This window comes from Salmo salar, chromosome 05 (assembly GCF_965601325.2).
Source record: "Salmo salar chromosome 05, fSalSal1, whole genome shotgun sequence".
Taxonomy (NCBI): Eukaryota; Metazoa; Chordata; class Actinopteri; order Salmoniformes; family Salmonidae; genus Salmo; species Salmo salar.
Genome location: NC_138295.1, coordinates 62,146,099 through 62,160,176, shown reverse-complemented (window position 1 = coordinate 62,160,176; position 14,078 = coordinate 62,146,099). Strand labels below are relative to the sequence as shown.

The 14,078-nt window shown below is 42.2% G+C and overlaps 1 protein-coding gene across 2 annotated transcripts in view; it reads right to left on the bottom strand.

The window, feature by feature from the left end:
• Window positions 1–4,643: 4,643 nt before the first annotated feature.
• The window catches only part of nagpa (N-acetylglucosamine-1-phosphodiester alpha-N-acetylglucosaminidase), a 21,564-nt gene continuing 12,129 nt past the window's right edge, over window positions 4,644–14,078 (bottom strand). Inside the window, exons 11-12 of one of the 2 annotated variants that reach the window (XM_014200912.3) lie at window positions 8,499–8,577; window positions 4,644–7,799 (exon numbers count right to left, since the gene is read on the bottom strand). In XM_014200912.3, coding sequence (XP_014056387.2) covers window positions 7,553–7,799; window positions 8,499–8,577 — 326 coding nt within the window. In that variant the 3' untranslated portion in view covers window positions 4,644–7,552. The remainder of the gene's footprint in view (window positions 7,800–8,498; window positions 8,578–14,078) is intronic. The other variant, XM_014200913.3, reaches the window with a different exon arrangement.

Genomic DNA, 14,078 nt, shown 5'->3' with positions numbered 1-14,078 from the left:
CTTTGTGACGTGATGGGACGGACATGCCCTGCAAAGTTTAGAACAAATTATGTGTTTAAACCCTGAATGACTAACGGGGCGTTGTATTGAACCCTGCTCGCAGCCATCATAGCACTCCTCAATTGTAAAACATATTTTGGAAGCTAAAGAAATGCATTTATTAATGTCTACATTCATTTTCTATAATGGACACCTTAATGCATACTTTTAAATTATGTGAGCTAAAACATTTTCCTTAAAGTATTTTTGTTGTTGAGAGTACTAAATTTTACTGTCCCCACTACAAAACAAAAAGTTAAATACATGTAATTTTGTCCTTAAACCACTTAATTGAAATACTGTAGAATTCCATTCATTCCTATGGAGGACTGCTCCTAATCCAGAGTGCCAATATGGCAGACCGGTGGCTTCAAAGCATCTCAATGGCCAATATATAGCTTCAGCAATCCAGGCTTCATATAAATCATTGTTTAGAACTGCCATGGCCTACCAACCATAATTATGAAACATCAAATCTCATGAAGTCGCATTGCTTAAGCCAGGTATAGCTACAACTAATCTTATTTTTTGTTTGGTGCAACAGGTGCAACCTAGCATTTAACACCAATTATTTTTTTAACACCCAACTGGTGCAATCTGCCCCTGCACTGCTGGCCAAGTATTCCATTGGGGTGAAAATGGAACTGCATTTCACAGTGAGCATATAGACCGACATAGACAAGTGTCTTTTTACTTCCTAAGTAAGCCATACACAACTAATATGTAATAAATACCAAACAGCTTGAGGCGGCTAGAAAAATAACTAGATGACAAGTATGTAGATTGAGATAGTGTTTCTAAATATACCCGTCTCTTGTCAGAGGGCTGAGTAGGATGAGGCCATCATAAAAAATGTAGAGACCATAAACTGAATATGTTGTCTTATGCCATAGCCACCCTGCCCTCTCCCTTTAGGGCAATTGGTTTCTCTACACTGGACCATAGGGCACAGTTGGTGTTTGTGTAAGCACCGAGATAAACTCTTCCTGGAAATAGGCAAATATTTTCCCATCACCCAATCTTTCAGAGGTGAGGTTATATAAGTGTGAATTAGTCATACATTTGAAGTCGGAAGTTTACATAAACAAGTTTTAATGACTCCAACCTAAGTGTTTCAACCACTCCACAAATGTCTTGTTAACAAACTATAGTTTGGGCAAGTCAGTAAGGACATCTACTTTGTGCATGACAAGTAATTTTTCCAACAATTGTTTACAGATTATTTCACTATCACAATTCCAGTGGGTCAGAAGTTTACATACACTAAGTTGACTGTGTCTCTAAACAGCTTGAAAAATCTCATAAAATGATGGCATGGCTTTAGAAGCTTCTGATAGGCTAATTGACATAATTTGAGTCAATTGGAGGTGTACCTGTGGATGTATTTCAAGGCCTACCTTCAAAATCAGTGCCTCTTTGCTTGACATCATGGGAAAATCAAATGAAATCAGCCAAGACCTCAGAAAAAAAAAATGTGTAGAGCTCCACAAGTCTGGTTCATCTTTGGGCGCAATTTCCAAACACCTGAAGGTACCATGTACATCTGTACAAACAATAGTACGCAAGTATAAACACCATGGGACCACACAGCAGTCATACCGCTCAGGAAGGAGACGCATTCTGTCTCCTAGAGATTAACGCACTTGTGTGAAAAATGTAAATCAATCCCAGAACAGCAAAGGACCTTGTGAAGATGCTGGAGGAAACGGGTACAAAAGTATCTATTTCCACAGTAAAACGAGTCCTATATTCACATAACCTGAAAGGCCGCTCAGCAAGGAAGCCACTGCTCCAAAACCGCCATAAAAAAAGCCAGACTACGGTTTGCAACTGCACATGGGGACAAAGATCGTACTTTTTTGAGAAATGTCCTCTGGTCTGATGAAATAAAAATAGAACTGTTTAGCCATAATGAACATCGTTATGTTGAGGAAAAAGGGCCGAGGCTTGCAAGCCGAAGAACACCATCGCAGCCGTGAAGCACGGGGGTGGCAGCATCATGTTGTGAGGGTGCTTTGCTGCAGGAGGGACTGGTGCACGTCACAAAATAGAAGGCATCATGAGGTAGGAAAATTATGTGGATATATTGAAGCAACATCAAGACATCAGTCAGGAAGTTAAAGCTTTGTCGCAAATGGGTCTTCCAAATGGACATTGACCTCAGGCATGCTTCCAAAGTTGTGGCAAAATGGCTTAAGGACAACAAAGTCAAGGAATTGGAGTGACCATCACAAAGCCCTGACCTCAATCCTATAGAACATTTGTGGTCAGAACTGAAAAGCATGTGCGAGCAAGGCCTACAAACCTGACTCAGTTACACCAGCTCTGTCAGGAGGAATGGGCCAAAATTCACCCAACTTATTGTGGGAAGCTTGTGGAAGGCTACCTGAAACATTTGACCCAAGTTAAGCAATTTAAAGGAAATGCTACCAAATACTAATTGAGTGTATGTAAACTTCTGACCCAATGGGAATGTGATGAAATGACTATTATTGACATTTCACAATCTTAAAATAAAGTGGTGATCCTAACTGACCTAAGACAGGGAATTGTTACTAGGATTAAATGTCAGGAATTGTGAAACTGAGTTTAAATGTATTTGGCTAAGGTGTATGTAAACTTCCGACGTCAACTGTACGTGTCCATGTAAAAATGTTTTTTCAAAATCTAACCAGCTCTTTCGGTAATTTTCCAGGCCCAAAAACGTCCACACCTGTGCTATTTTAGTTGGCTACTATTGCATAACTGATAAGATGCAGCTTTCAGCTCAACTCCATTTCCTTTTTCCCACAACAGTGTTACATCACTCAAAATCAACCCGAGTGTTCTTGACCTACACAACTTGAGCTCAAATTTAACTTGGATAAACAAATTAAAACATACTATTCTATTAAGAACATGTTTTTCAGAAACAAATATGGATTATATTGATAAAATGTTCAATTACCATCAGGTGTAAGTAATGTCAATCTGCCTAACATCAAGTAGACTTTCTCAGATACCACATCCTATCTGTCAATATATTGAGTGCTCTTAAAAAACAAAAAACATTCATTGTGTCATTTAATGGGCCATCGTCATTGTATAAAAAAAAAAAAAAACAATACATGCTCCCTTACAGGTGAAGACACCACATCCTTACATAATGTTGCTAATGTTTCTTTCAAAGTGGGCAATGCGTTGTGCAATATCTACAAGGGGACACAGTTCGTTGATGACTTGTCATCATAATTTCAGCAGTTTAATAATCAATAACGTACTTTTTTTTTTTTTTTACAGAACAAAAACAGACTAATTTGTATTTTCTCTGATATTTAACATGGTGAATTTAAACCATGCATTTGACAGAAGAGAACAGAATCTTCTCAGAGTAGTCCATTTAAAATACATCCAGGGGGACAGCTATTCCTTGAGGGAGAAAACAGTTTGTAAATGGGGGGGGGGGATAAAGAAAAGGAAACCTATGTCAAAGGCCATGTGAAAGAGTTTGTGTGTTGGGAATTTGGGACAGAAACAGAGCTGTGTATTCAAGCTGTGGGGTAAAGAGACAAGGCTGTGAAAACAAAGGGGCAATGAAAGTTAAGAAGGGAGGTCTCATTTAAGTGAGGTAGGCTACTTCATTCAGCCACATTCTGTGGTTGGATTGACACTGTCCATCAATAGGCAGAGGGTGACATTTCCATCCCTCAACAACTTATGTCAAGTCAAATCACTAGGAAAGATTAATATGGAACTATGGGTAAAAAAAATAAAATAATTGTGAAATAGGTCCGCCACATTTTCTTTCCTCCCCCAGTCCCTTAGGAATGGACAAATATATACAACATAAGAGAAAGACGCACATAGCCTGCAGTATGTTTGACACCCATAATAACCTGCGATAGGATCGATGATTAGGTGAAACACAGAATTTGGATCCGGTTCTGTTTGATTAACATTGACCCAGGGTGTGACAGTTCACAGGCAAACAAGTGAATTATAACCAACACAAAGGAGCCGTGGGAGGGTAACCTTTCCTGCCAGTCTAATTTAAAAAGACAAACACACTCAAGCGAAGGCACACACAGAAATTCAATATTTACAATGAATGCTTAAGTTATTGTTTTGAAGTACAGTCACGTACACTCTAGGTAATCTGGGAAAGGCATGTCATGAATGGAGATAAGCGAGAGTAAGAACATGATAGGACAACAGAGAGAGGACATTAAGGGAGAGGAAAAGAGGTGGACAGGGAACAAGCAAAATAAGGAGCAAAGAGATGCAGGAGCAAAGAGATGCAGGGAGGGAGAGTGACATCCCTCTTAAGAATTGCATCAGCTGAACAGGACAGAGAAGAAGGCGGGGCAGACATGGGTGAGTCAGCAAGTGATCGGGTGGGCCAACCAGTCAGTCACTCCCATGGAAAATAACCTTGTTGACTGTTGAACACCAACATGTAATGGACGCATGATATTATAAAAATAAATCAAATGAGTTAATTGCAGTTGTGGAGGCAACCTACGGACTAAGCTACTTCCTTTGTCCACCAAAATAAACCACTTGTGAATGAGGTGTACGAATTAAGGCCTAAATAGTTCCAACCTAGCCCAGAGAATAAAATGATACTGAAAAAAAAAGGCTTTATTGGTGAAAAAGAATCTTTACTAAAACTCAGCAGTGACATGCCAACCACCTTAAACTGCATTTTGTTTTTCTCAATTCTTGACATTTGCATATTAACAGCAAGAAGTTTCAAGTAGACAAGGAATGCGAGTTGTCATTCACAACAACGACAGTAAAGGAAACACAATCATGGGAAACTTTTACACCAGTTTCAGTTCATTGACTTTAGTTTGTGATTAAACACTATACATGACTCTAGTACATCAAATACATTCCTTGCCAAATATTAACACATTATCAAACTTATAAATATTGAAGTATCATTTCCTGACCCTTATTGGATGGGAACTAAACATAATTATGTCATCGCCTGAGTAAAACAAAGAGGAAGTCCAATTTTGAACAAATATATATTAAATTAACCCCCAATCATTTGGCATTATGCTAGGTGCACTTCCTGTTTATGTAAAGGAGCTCCCTTCTTCATCAGTCATTCTTCCTCTGGCTGGCTGAAATCCAGAGGGCCCTCAAGTCAGTGGTCACTACAAAGCACAGCTAGCTTACACAATGCGCCTTTCAAAATAAATACAAACTGAACAGATTCTACATGCAGAGTCGGTTAGCAAATTATGTCCGGCACACGCTACCGGTGTGTACTGCAGCCTGGCTCGGCTCTGGCTAGGGCTGGTTTGTTGTTAACACACAGACAATAACAACCCATGCTGGGCTACAACTAAACAATATAAAACATTTAAATACTTTTTATAATATGCCAAGACTATTAAAAAAGACATTCAAGCGAAAGACCCATTAATAGCAAGCATACAGTATGTAATAAAAATAATTTGGTGGGTGCCTATATTTGTCCTATTAATACACGTGCGAATTGGAAATTAGTTTTTTGCATATCCCAACTTCCCAAGACACCCTCGGAAGAGTGGGGTCACGGCCAGGGTGACCCTGGAGCAATTCGTGGTGCCTAACTCAAGGACAGAGATTTTTCACCTTGATGGCTCGTAGATTCAAACTAGCAACCTTTCGGTTACTGGCCCAATCCTCTAACCGTTAGGCTAACCTGCCGCATATATGTTCCAGGGTAGTGATGCCAGGTACCTCTAGTTGGCCAGCTAGCTCATAGAAGCAGTATAATAAAACATCTACAATTTACCAAACAAAACCAGTCTCGCAACTCACCAACATTCAAATGTATTGAAACAAACATCTATTCAAGCAATCACCTTGATTTGCATTTTTCCTTGCCTGACGGTCACTGGTGAGAGTGCAAATGAAATTCCTCCATTTTCTTCACCAGTTCAAGGAAGTGCGAGTCACGATAGGTAACTATACAAACACAACAACAATGCTAGCACACAGTGAGTCATTATCACTGTATAGAGACCTTTCACTGTTTTTGAGCACAAGTCATTAGCCATCTCTGTGGGACAATCCAACTCCCTAACAGCCTCCATATAGACCACAATCTGGTAACCTGCATGTTAAATACACACGTAACACCACCAACAAACACATTTCCCATCAAGTGTTCTCCCACAGCCTTGTAATATAACAACCCCTGGTATGTCTCAAAGTGAATCCTAACCTTAGTGTGAGATAAATATCTCCACACACAGTTTAAAAACTGAACATCCTTCTTTACATCCCCCCAACATGACCATATACTACTCCAATAGTCTCATTGGCCCTCTAACTCACTAATCTCCACCTCACCAAGCCGCCACACAATTCTCATAATATGGAAAAGAGATAAAGGTCATAAAGGATTTCCTCGTCTGTGAGAAACCTCAACTGAAAAATAACTAGAATGAACTGTTAAAGAATTGAGATTGGGGTCAAGGAGCAGTCAACAAACAATCTGTCAGACAAAAAAAAAATATTAAAAAATAAAAACTCACTCGGGTCCTGTCAAACTAGTTTGGGTACATGCTTCCTTCTGCATTCAAACCCCTACTGCTGCCTTAGAAACGTTTGGCTGAACCAGAAGCACACTTGGCACCCAGACAACCTTTAAACATGATTTCAACGTTTGTCTGAACAGTTGTCTGAACAAAAATAGGTGCTTCACGGGGCTGGTGGAAACATGACTTCAGAAAAAAAACTAGTTTGGAAATATTAAAAACAATCCCAGTGAACCTGGGTGCATTCACATTGAATAATTTGATAAAGTGGACTCCATTAATACAAGGTTCAGTGGGTTGGAGCGTTGGGGATTTCCTGGCTAGTTCTTACCTTGTCTGTTCTCATGGCAACAAGTGGAGAAATCTATCCCATGCTTGTGGAACAGGATGGCAAACATCAGGGTGGCCAACAAAAGGCCCAGAATCCCTTCTCTGTTTATGTCTCCTTAAAATACCTATTCTTATATGGAAACATACTGTTGATATTAGTCACAATCAAATATGTTGGCATATTGTTTCTTCTTTGTCACTTAGAACAATCTAGAGTGGAGGACAATAAAAAAAATAAAAAAAAGAGTCATTTAGTATAAAAAAGTAACAAGGGTGAGAGAAGTTACTTTCTTCCTCCTTTTACTTCTATGCCTCCTCTTTCTTTTCAGTCTGTTTTTCCTCTTTCTTTACATCCACTCTGGATAACGAGATGGTGGCTGATGAGACGGAGGGAAAATACAAATAGCCCTCTTCAAATAGGGGATAGAGTTTGAAACAGACGATGGCCTCGTCGTCGCACCCTCCCTTCCTCTTTCTGCACTGCACTCCCTCCCTCCAGCTCTGACCTCTTCTCTATCCCTGGCTCCATCTCTTCCTCTCCTTCATTGATTGCAAACCATTCTCTATATAAACCTTCCTTCCCTCTTTACAATATGTTAGCGATAGCTCCTCCAGACAGTCTTAACAGGGTAGGCTCACTCCCACCCGTCCCCCATCACCCTCCCTCAGCGCGGACCCGACCACAGTTCATCCTGGGAGTCTGAGTCCTCCATCTCGAATACGCCTCTGCTGGGTTGCGACCCTTTCCCACGGACCACTGAACTGCACGCACCAATCTCTGTCAGTGGCACGTAGGAGTAGTCCACACGGCCGGGGTGGTGAGCCGCGGCCCGCCGACACATGATCAGGTGACCCACCAGGCTGGCCAACAGCAGAGAGGTCAACAGGCCAGTGATGATGAGCCAGCACTGCCTGAGGACAGATGGAGGGATGAGAAGAGAGAACAGGGGAGATAAATGGATGACAGCAGGTGCAAAATGTACATATCCAATCCAAAAATCAAACCCACTTTTATCATTATTATCAGAAGAGGATTCATTGATATTGGCATGGGCCCCAAAAAGAAACATTTGTAGGACGATGAGTAAAAATGTGAGGAGGAATTGAGAAAGGGAGAGAAAGATGATCAATGAATAAACAAAACGTCAACCTCCCATTCCATCTGTGGCTGAAACCATAGCAACTCAAAACAATCCCTCACTAGCATGTGAAAGGTAGGGGGGTTAATACCCCCTGCGTATGGCTCCTGCAGTCTGTGTGACGTGCTTACGAGTATAGAGGGGTCAAGCCCGCTAAATACAGGTCTGGACCACTGTTTGTCCATACAAATATTAGCACATCACCAAACATAGCAGTGGACATGCGGTTATTGTCACACTGAGGCGTGACATTACATATGATTAAGTGATGAATTTCTCTGTCTGAGCCAAGCTGTGAAAAAAATAGCAAAGCTGTGTTTTGCACAATGTTCATCTGCATTAATTTACAATAAGAGAGCGACGGATGGATTCAAAGGAGGGAGAGGGGCTGTGCATGCGAGGGCAGTTAGATTGATTTGTAGGTGGTTAACAGCAGGGAGGGGTTTCAGCTGAAATGACCTTTGGCACTTACTCAGAGAGATAAGGCTTGGATTTGTGTGCCTCCTCCTCACTCCATATTGCAAACATCTGATTGGCCAGACAATGGCCAGCTGTGGAAAGTGGAAACTGCAATTACAGAAACCACTCATGTCTAAAGTCTCATCCACACACACACTATCATACCAACTATAGATGGTCGCTTCAGCTTCCTTGTTTGAATGCACGAGATGTGACCATTTTTTAAATGAAAAAAAAAAAGAAAAAAAAAAAAAACAGGCATCAAAGTACAAACGCGACAATTTGTTATTCCTCAACATGGCCTTCAGAAAGTATTCACGCCACGTGACTTACTACACATTTTGTTGTGTTACAGCCTGAATTTAAAATGATTGGCCTACAATCTAAAGGTAGTGACAAACACACACTACCCCATATTTTCCAAGTGGAATTATGTTTTTTGAAATTGTTACAAATTAATAAAAAAATGAAAATGCTGAAATGTCTTGAGTCAACAAATATTCAACCCCTTTTTATTAGGGCAAGGTTAAATTAGTTCAGGAGTAACAACTAATTTTCTTAACTCACATAATAAGATGCATGGACTCACTGTGTGAAATAGTGTTTTACAAGAATTTTGAATGACTACCTCATCTCTGTACCCCACACATACAGATAATTGTATGGTCTCTCAGTTGAGCAGTGAATTTTAAAACAGATTCCCCCACAAAGACTACGGAGGTTTTCCAATGTCTCACAAAGGGCACCTATTGGGAGATGGCAAAACAAACTCAGCAAAAAAAAGTTTGTTTATTTTCAGCAAACTTAACATGTGTAAATATTTGTATGAACATAACAAGATTCACCAACAGATATAAACTGAACAAGTTCCACAGACATGTGACTTATAGAAATTGAATAATGTGTCCCTGAACAAAGGGGGGGGGGTCAAAATCAAAAGTAACAGTCAGTATCTGGTGTGGCCACCAGCTGCATTAAGTACTGCAGTGCATCTCCTCCTCATGGACATCACCAGATTTGCCAGTTATTGCTGTGAGATGTTACCTCACTCTTCCACCAAAGCATCTGCAAGTTCCTGGACATTTCTGGGGGAGGGGGGGGTGCTCAATGGAATTGAGATCCGGGCTCTTGACTGGTCATGGCAGAACCCTGACATTCCTGTGTTGCAGGAAATCACAAACAGAACGAGCAGTATGGCTGGTGGCATTGTCATGCTGGAGGGTCATATCAGGATGAACCTGCAAGAAGGGTACCACATGAGGGAGGAGGATGTCTGCCCTGTAACACAGTGTTGAGATTGAGCTTGTCATTGCAGGCAGTCCGATGATGCTGTGACACGCCGCCCCAGACCATGACGGACCCGCCACCTCCAAAATTTAAATAAAAATCGATCCCGCTCCAGAGTACAGGCCTCGGTGTAACGCTCATTCCTGCGACGATAAACGCGAATCCGACCATCACCCCTGGTGAGACAAAACCTTGACTTGTCAGTGAAGAGCACTTTTTGCCAGTCCTGTCTGGTCCAGCGACGGTGGGTTTGTGCCCATAGGCAACGTTGTTGCCGGTGATGTCTGGTGAGGACCTGCCTTACAACAGGCCTACAAGCCCTCAGTCCAACCTCTCTCGGCCTATTGCCGACAGTCTGAGCACTGATGGAGGGATTGTGCGGTCCTAGTGTAACTCGGGCTGTTGTTGCCATCCTGTACTGCAGGTGTGATGTTCGGATGTATCGATCCTGTGCAGGCGTTGTTACACGTGGTCTGCCACTGCGAGGACGATCAGCTGTACATCCTGTCTCCCTGTAGCTCGGTCTTAGGCGTCTCACAGTATGAACATTGCAATTTATTGCCCGGCAGAGCAGGGACCCTGGGCATCTTTCTTTTGGCGTTTTTCCCCAGAGTCAGTAGAAAGGCCTCTTTAGTGGCCTAAGTTTTCATAACTGTGACCTTAATTGCCTACCGTCTGTAAGGTGCTCGTGTCTTAACGACCGTTCCACAGGTGCATGTTAATTGTTTATGGTTCATTGAACAAGCATGGGAAACAGCATTTTAACCCTTTACAATGAAGATCTGAAGTTATTTGGATTGTTACGAATTCTCTTTTTAAGACAGGGTCCTGAAAAAGGGACGTTACTTTTTTTGCTGAGTTAAATAAGGTACAGATTGAATATCCCTTTGAGCATGGTGAAGTTATTAATTACACTTTGGATGGTGTATCAATGCACCTATAGTCACTATAGTCAAATATTCCAAAACATGCATGCTTTTAGCAACAAGGCACTCAAATAATAGTGCAAAGAATGTGGCAAAGCAATTAACTTTTTGTATTGAACACAAAGTGTTATGTTTGGGGCAAATCCAATACATTACTGAGTACCTCTCTCCATTTTCAAGCATAGTCATGGCTGCATCAGCTTATGGGTATGCTTGTAATAGTTAAGGACTGGGGGACCTTTTCAGGAAGAAAAAAAATAACAATGATCTTAGCACAGGCAAAATCCTAGAGGAAAACCTGGTTGTCTGCTTTCCACCAGACACTGGTAGATTAATTTCCTTTCAGCAGGACAATAACCTAAAAGCACAAGGCAAATTCTACACTGGAGTTGCTTACCAAGAAGACAGTGAATGTTCCTAAGTGGCCGAGTTACAGTTTTGAATTAAATATAAGGCAAAACCTGAAAATTGTCGTCTAACAATGACCTACAACCAATTTGACAGAGCTTGAAGACTTCTGAAAATAATAAAATGGGCAAATACTGCACAATCCAGGAGTGGAAAGCCCATAGACTAACCCAGAAAGACAGTTGTAATCACTGCCAAATATGCTTCTACAAAGTATTGACTCAGGGGTGTGAATACTTATGTAAATGGGGTATTTCTGTATTTAATTGTCAAAACATTTCCAGAAATGTCAAAAAATGTTGTTTTCACTTTGCCATTATGGGGTATTGTGTGTAGATGGGTGACATTTTTTGTAAAAATGTATTCAATCCGGTTTAAATTCAGGCTGTAACAACAAAATGTGGAATAAAAGGTATGAATACTTCCTGAAGGCACTCTACATTTACATACTAGCGTAAACACAAGGAACATTGCAAACAAGCTATTAAGATGTGAAACTTGATATGTGCAGTTGAAGTTGTAAGTTTACATACACCTTAGCCAAATACATTGAAAACTCAGTTTCACAATTCCTGACGTTTAATCCTAGTAAAAATTTCCCGTCTTAGGTCAGTTAGGATCACCACTATTTTAATAATGAGGAACGTCAGAATAATAGTTGAGAGAATGATTTCAGCTCACAATGCAAGTAGTCCGGGTAACCATTTGGTTACCTGTTCAGGAGTCTTATGGCTTGGGGGTAAAAACTGTTGAGAAGCCTTTTTGTCCTAGACTTCGCACTCCGGTACCGCTTGCCATGTGATAGTAGAGAGAACAGTCAATGACTGGGGTGGCTGGGGTCTTTGACAATTTTCAGGGCCTCCCTCTGACACCGCCTGGTGTAGAGGTCCTGGATGGCAGGCAGCTTTGCCCCAGTGATGTACTGGGCCGTATGCACTATCCTCTGAAGTGCCTTGCGGTCGGAGGCCGAGCAATTAACGTACCAGGCAGTGATGCAACCAGTCAGGATGCTCTCGATGTTGCAGCTGAAGAACCTTTTGAGGATCTCAGGACCCATGTCAAATCTTTTTAGTTTCCTGAGGGGGAATAGGCTTTGTCGTGCCCTCTTCACGACTGTCTTGGTGTGTTTGGACCATTCTAATTTGCTGTTGATGTTGACACCAAGGAATTTGAAGCTCTCAACCACCTCCACTACAGCCCCGTCGATGAGAATGGGGACGTGCTCGGTGCTCCTTTTCCTGTAGTCCACAATAATCTCCTTAGTCTTGGTTACGTTGAGGGATAGATTGTTATTCTGGCACCACCCAGCCAGGTCTCTGACCTCCTCCCTATAGGCTGTCTCGTCATTGATCAGGCCTACCACTGTTGTGTCGTCAGCAAACTTAATGATGGTGTTGGAGTCGTGCCTGGCCATGCAGTCGTGGGTGAACAGGGAGTACAGGAGGGGACTGAGCACGCACCCCTGGGGAGCTCCAGTGTTGAGGATCAGCGTGGCAGATGTGTTGCTACCTACCCTCACCACCTGGGGGGCGGCCCGTCAGGAAGTCCAGGATCCAGTTGCAGAGGGAGGTGTTTAGTCCCAGGTTCCTTAGCTTAGTGATGAGCTTTGAGGGCACCATGGTGTTGAACGCTGAGCTGTAATCAATGAATAGCATTCTCACATAGGTGTTCCTTTTGTCCAGGTGGGAAAGGGCAGTGTGGAGTGCAACAGTGATTGCATCATCTGTGGATCTGTTTGGGCGGTATGCAAATTGGACTGGGTCTAGGGTTTCTGGGATAATGGTGTTGATGTGAGCCATTACCAGCCTTTCAAAGCACTTCATGGCTATGTACGTGAGTGCTATGGGTCTGTAGTCATTTAGGCAGGTTGCCTTTGTGTTCTTGGGCACAGGGATTATGGTGGTCTGCTTGAAGCATGTTGGTATTACAGACTCAATGAAGGACATGTTGAAAATGTCAGTGAAGACACCTGCCAGTTGGTCAGCACATGCCCGGAGCACATGTCCTGGTAATCCATCTGGCTATGCAGCCTTGTGAATGTTGGTCTTACTCACGTATGCTACGGAGAGCATGATCACACAGTCGTCTGGAACAGCTGATGCTCTCATGCATGCCCCAGTGTTGCTTGCCTCGAAGCGAGCATAGAAGTGATTTAGCTCGTCTGGTAGGCTCGTGTCACTTGGCAGCTCGTGGCTGTGCTTCCCTTTGTAGTCTGTAATAGTTTCCAAGCCCTGCCACATCCGACGAGCGTCGGAGCCGGTGTAGTATGATGGTGAGGGCCAATCAGCTCATCAACCTGATAAGGAGCACAGTCCTGGGCTATGCTCAGAGACTGAAAGGGGCGATCAACCTTGGAGGACATGGGATGAAGGAGTGCGGGAGTGAGAACACACTAGAATGAAAGGGAATGAGTCAGTGTAGTGTGGCGTTGATGTTCCAACCCCCACACATAAAAACGCCACCAACATAGAACTAGACTAAATAGAGATGGTGGATCACACAGATAACTAAAGTAAAACAAAGTGGTGTGCTGAGGAGTGAGATTCTAGTCTGCACGGGCCTGTCATAGTTTAGGAGAGCTCATGAACACATCCCTGCTATGCCCTACATATGGACACAACCAGCAGAGTAAGGGAGGGGGAGATACAGACAGAGACCAAGTGATTACCAAACCTTCCATAACAAAGTCTTCACCTACAGAGAAATCAACATGGAGGAGAAGACTCCCCTAAGCAAGCTGGTCCAACACAATTAGACCCAACCAAATCATGAGAAAAAAGAAATAATTATTTCCAATGTGTCAAATAATTAACCAAAAAATAAAGTGCAAACTAGAATGCTATTTGGCCCTAAACAGAGTGGCAGAATACCGGACCACTGACTGACCCAAAATTAAGGAAAGCTTTGACTATGTGAGCATAGCCTTGCTACTGAGAAAGGCCACCGTAGGCAGACCTGGCTCTCAAGAGAAC